Below are 6057 nucleotides of genomic sequence, written 5' to 3' on the forward strand. Positions count from 1 at the left end.
TTATTAAAAGAAATAGGATAATTGAATGTGATCCCATATGCCAGAATCTGCAGGCACCATCGCCGGGACCTTATCTTTGCCTACGTTTGCATCTTGCATCGTGCGACTGTAAGTCCGTGAGAGAATTCTACCTCCCACTCACTCTAAGATGCTTTAATTCTTATTGGTCAAAGATAGGATGAATTCATTTTATAAATGTTTTGATTGGCTTAGCCATCTCCCTGGATCACGATCCAGAACCCGGCGTCGACTAATTCGATTAGCTTTTAAGATAGTGCTAATTGTACCTTCAACTAGAACAGTCTTGGAAGACTCTCTTATATTTGTTACGGTTAATAAATAAAAATCATCGAAGTCTACTCAAATAAGTGTTATCCCTCAATACAAGAATCCTCCATCGAATTTCCTACAACTACTACCAGCCGGTAGGCAGCGGACACTGGAGCCCACAACAAAAACCGTTCCTGAGTTAACCACACAACTCAGGACGTAACAATTGGTGTCAGAAGTGGGATACCGCTTTTTGGGAAAATCATCGAGGACTTGCAATAATATTTGATAACTCGCTGGACAACGCTGAATGAAGCATCTTATCGCCTATCCAACACTGAATTGGAATCAACATCGAATTAGCCGCCTTGCCAAATTCTGCTTGGGTAACCTCTTCCAACGACTGCAACTTCAACCAACGATTGCACCGTATCATCGCTCATCGACGACTCTACTGACTCTACTCACCTCGCTATTCCACGACTAAATAGTAAGTCTAAATATCAATATACCTGACGAGCACGGTCCTTATGCGAGTAGATCGATCCTCTCGGGGAATCAATCCGTCGGAGAACGTTCCGTCGCGAATATTAGTTGTTCCGATCAGAGAAACATCGTTAAAAGCGTAATCGAGAGTCTTCCCAGTTATGACGGGACCGACCCATTAGATCTAAACAGACTAGTTAAGAAAATCCTTAACGCAAGGAAATACGTGGATAAAGTAGATGAGGAAGAACTAGTGTTCCAAGCGATAAAACACTGCGGCGAAAAGGTTCAGCAAAGACTGAAACCATTAAATATCGAGACTCTTCAAAGGTTAGCCGACGCGCTATCGGAAGACTTCCGTCGCGGAGACGAACTTGTCGAATATATAGAAGAGGCAGTAAAACTCGATCTTCAAGACGGAGAATCCATAGCCGACCTCGCGTGCGTTTTCGAAAACTAGCTTTGACACTAATAAAATACACGGAAGAATATAAATGCTTGTCTGCCTCGGAATTTATTAATAGATTTATTGCAAAATTGTATCATCGAGCACTTCCGGAAATAATCAAGAATTTCCTAAGCAATTCTTATCCCACACTAGAGGGAAAATAGAAGACGGATTTAAACTAGCCGATAGACATTCAATAAGCCGAGAAAAAAAATTCTTTAGATCGAACAAATCGAAGGAAAGTTTTAGGATAGCGATGGCAACTCCGACCGTGAAAACGAGAGATAAATGCGATCATTGTACGAGAACCAATCACTCATCAGAGGATTGCTGGTTTAAAGACAAGCAACCCAAGAAAGAGTCGCGGAACACTGGCTCCAATAACGAGAGGAAAAATGTAGACAGGAAAATCAGTGTGTGTACATACTGTAAGAAAAGCGATCATGTCATCGACGAGTGTAGAACCCGAATTCGAAATAACGAAAAAAGAAACAATAATACGAAAAATTCGAATCAGGATTCGGGAAACGGAAGAACTTCTCCACGCCCGAACGTGGAGCCGAACTCTCAGAATTAAATAAGGGCGAAAGACAACCTGCATTGATCGCCTACTGTAAATTTGCCAAGGCCCTAGAAAACATAAATCCTCCTATTCTCCTTTTAAATTCCAAGGAACTAAAAAACCCAAAATCCAAATTCCTAATAGACAGTGGTTCACAATTGAACCTCATCAAGTACTCCGAAATCAGGGAACCCTCTCTTATCAACTCTCAAGAGATCTATACACTTAATGGGATATCCGAAAAAGACCAGCCCAAAACGCTGGGTCACCTCAATCTCACTATCCAAAATCAACCCTGTCGGTTCCATGTTATATCGGACGAACTACCAATCCCTTACGCCGGAATTTTAGGAAGTCCCCTGCTCACCAAGCAAGGTGGGAAATTAGATTTCAAAAATAAGTACTTGGAACTCGGAGGAGTAATCATTCCTTTCCTTGATAAGGAAAGGGTCCTCTTAAAGGCTAGGCACAAAACCCTAATATACGTGAGGACTAGCGAGTCGGAACTTAGAGAAGGCTATTTGCCTCCACTAAAAATTCATGACGGTATTCTTGTAGGAGAAGCATTGGTTACTAGCGATAATGGCATCGCCTACGTATACGCTGTTAATACTCTCGACAAGGACGTAGAATTAGAAGTACCCGTAATTTCACTGTATCCATTCGATATGAGCATAGACGAGGATAATCAAGAGAATGCCACTAGCTCTCCTAACGGTCCTATTAACCAAAATAGACCAGAGAGAATTTTGGAACTCATAAGGTTAGATCATCTAAACTCCGAAGAGAAAGAACACGTGATGGAGATCGTCACTGAATTTGAAGATATATTTTATCTACCAGGCGAACCCCTCAAGGCCACGAGCGCTACCACTCACCGAATCCTTACGGTGGACAATATTCCCATTAACCCATTAACGCCCAAAACGGCAAGAATCAAAGGTTTACTTTGCGATCAGATTTAAAGTGCTCAATCTTGTTGCACATATCGCAAAATACCTTTACTTATGTTTTCGAGGTCGCTCTACAAGATGGTATAATTTAAATTATGATTTGGTTGCGTGAAAAAAAGATATAGTGACTTTTTCCTCAAAAAGTGCTAAAAATTTTGCGACAAAAATTTTAAAAGTTAAATTTTCTACTAAAATTTGATGTTCCTCTTTATTAAAAATGGGCACAAGTTGGCACAAACATTCCAAAGTTTCAAAATATCGTCCGTAGGAAATGAAAAATTCTTGATGGTCGAAGCAAAATGGCGGCAAACACGATTTTTTGTTACAAAATTTCACAAGCTTTTTTCTCATCAATTACTAACTTTATTGAAAATTTCCCAACGATAAAAATGTCTTATAATTAATTGAAGAATATTCTAAAATTTTTTCAAATTTGTTATAAACAATTTTTTAAATTTCAGTCTCGTAATATTAGGAAAAATAAAAAATTGTTTATAAAAAATTTGAAAAAAATGTAGAATATTCTTCAATTAATTATAAGACATTTTTATCCTTGGGAAATTTTCAATAAAGTTAATAGTTTTTTAGAAAAAAATATTAATCTCGTTTACAAGCTGAAATTGGAATATTTTAGCATTTTTTAGGGTCACAAGTCATTGATATTTAGTAGGTTACTTATCTTATACCCACATTTTTCCTATTTTCAATACTCTTTCTTAATGTTTGTTAGGAAAGCATGTTTTGCAAACATATGCGTTGCATCCTTTACAGAATTTGTATGTTTTTATGGGACATGATGAGCATTTGCTCTGCTTTTCTACACGTTTGGATACATGAGTTTGTGTAATTTCTTTTTCTCGATTAGCTAAATAATGCTTAGCAATATCTAACGCAAACTCTTTTGTAGACTTTTTATTCCCGGTACTAGCAGTATTATATATAACAACCGAGTTCGTAATAGATGCCTGAATCAAACGTGTAAAAACTACCCATGTCCATTTTTTACTTCTGATGCTGGGCAATAAATTGTTACAGTGAGCATCATGAGTATCAACTCCTCCCATATATTTGTTATAAATATGAAAAGCGTGTGGAAATAGGATTTCTTTCTTTTCATGTTCTTTAGAACTATAACGCTTTATTGGAAGAGTTGGATTTACACCTGCCGCCGTAGATGCTATGGACACCGGCTTTGAATCCATTACAGTGATGTAATTTATTTGACTTTTTTTGTCATTTTTTACTGCAAATGTTCCTCTCTCTGCCTTCTTACATATTTCGTTTTTAATTTTAACTCTATCATTCCTAATAGTACCTGTGGCTCGTAATCCTATATTTCGTAAGTGTAAAATCAAATCAAAACTTGTGAAATAATTATCAAAATAGACATGGTAAAGATTTATCTTTCGAGGAGTTGTATTATGAAGGAAATCTTTTAGTAAATTCATTACTACTCTGCTACCTAATGCACATTTCATCAGCACATTCGTTTCTATTTGATTCTTACCACAGTACAAATCCCAACCTAAGAGATAACCATTACTAGTACACAGTCCCCACATTTTTAATCCAAATCTTATTGGTTTTCCTCTAATAAATTGTTTCAAGCTCGTTTTGGCATATGATTTTATCATCAATTCATCAATTGACATTGCAGTTTGGAAATATCCAAATTGAAGAATGTTTTTTTGGAATAAGTTTATCAAAGAACGTACTCGCCATCCTTTATCATTTGGATTATTGTCTGATGCTTTAGAATATTTTATATGAGCTTTTATACTTTCGAATCGATTACGAGACATTACTGACGAAACGACGTTAGCAGACAAAAAGGGATCAGTTGACCAATAGTCGTGTTGTGATTTTCTTTTGTTAAAGCATGAAAAAATTAAAATTCCTATAAATATATCTAAATCAGATCGAGAAAGTTCAAAATTATTTTCCTTTGTTGCTGCACTAATATAATTTTTGATTTCATCAGAAAAAAAGGATTCGAATAATTGAACTGGTGTACTTTGCACAATCATTTTTTTCTGGCTGTCAGATAACAGTGTCTCATTTTCAATTTGATCTTTACAATTTTTTTCACCGTCAACCCAGTTATACTCATGTTCTGCTTCTAATTTAGTTAAATTTGCAGAATAACCATGGTATACTTTTTTATATGACGTACAAGGAAAATCATTATAATTTTCATCGTCTGAACCAGAATCATTATCGCCAGAATAATTAGGATCGGGAATCAAAATTATTTGACTAGATTCTTCATGTGAACTATCATCATCAGATTCAATTTCTGACATTCGAACTTGTCGTTTTCTCTTCGACATTTTTCAATTATCAAATATTTAAGAATATAAAAACTTTAGATAAAGAATATATAAAACGTTACATGTGATGTAAGAAAAATAATTGATATAAAAAAAGAAATATAATAAAGAATGAAGAAAAACTTGTAGTAGACCGTTGATGATAGATTTCACTTCAATCAAAAAAAGTAAGCGCTAAAAATCTATTGCATACCATCAGTGAATCTTTTTAAAGCTTTAAGTATTGTGCAGCTCTTATAAGAGAAGTCTGTTCACCTTATTAATATGAAATTCATTTTTTCTAAAAAACTATTAACTTTATTGAAAATTTCCTAAGGATAAAAATGTCTTATAATTAACTGAAGAATATTCTACATTTTTTTCAAATTTTTTATAAACAATTTTTTATTTTTCCTAATATTACGAGACTGAAATTTAAAAAATTGTTTATAACAAATTTGAAAAAATTTTAGAATATTCTTCAATTAATTATAAGACATTTTTATCGTTGGGAAATTTTCAATAAAGTTAGTAATTGATGAGAAAAAAGCTTGTGAAATTTTGTAACAAAAAATCGTGTTTGCCGCCATTTTGCTTCGACCATCAAGAATTTTTCATTTCCTACGGACGATATTTTGAAACTTTGGAATGTTTGTGCCAACTTGTGCCCATTTTTAATAAAGAGGAACATCAAATTTTAGTAGAAAATTTAACTTTTAAAATTTTTGTCGCAAAATTTTTAGCACTTTTTGAGGAAAAAGTCACTATATCTTTTTTTCACGCAACCAAATCATAATTTAAATTATACCATCTTGTAGAGCGACCTCGAAAACATAAGTAAAGGTATTTTGCGATATGTACAACAAGATTTAGCACTTTAAATCTGATCGCAAAGTAAACCTTTGATTCTTGCCGTTTTGGGCGTTAATGGGTTAATACTAGGCAATACAGATTTCCCCCTGCTCAAAAGGGAGAGATTCAAGAACAAGTCTCAAATTTGTTAGAATTTATCATAATAGAGCAATCAAA

General features: G+C 34.7%; 1 protein-coding gene across 1 annotated transcript; it reads right to left on the minus strand.

The window, feature by feature from the left end:
- Positions 1 to 3435: 3435 nt before the first annotated feature.
- LOC136781789 (piggyBac transposable element-derived protein 3-like) lies at positions 3436 to 5049 on the minus strand. The gene has a single exon (XM_066740792.1). It carries the CDS (start codon positions 5047 to 5049, stop codon positions 3436 to 3438), a length of 1614 nt encoding a protein of 537 aa, XP_066596889.1.
- Between the last annotated feature and the right edge of the window lie 1008 nt (positions 5050 to 6057).

Source organism: Prorops nasuta, unplaced genomic scaffold (assembly GCF_024137725.1).
Source record: "Prorops nasuta isolate Cenicafe-Biocafe unplaced genomic scaffold, Cenicafe_Pnas_1.2 PNAS00024, whole genome shotgun sequence".
Classification (NCBI taxonomy): domain Eukaryota; kingdom Metazoa; phylum Arthropoda; class Insecta; order Hymenoptera; family Bethylidae; genus Prorops; species Prorops nasuta.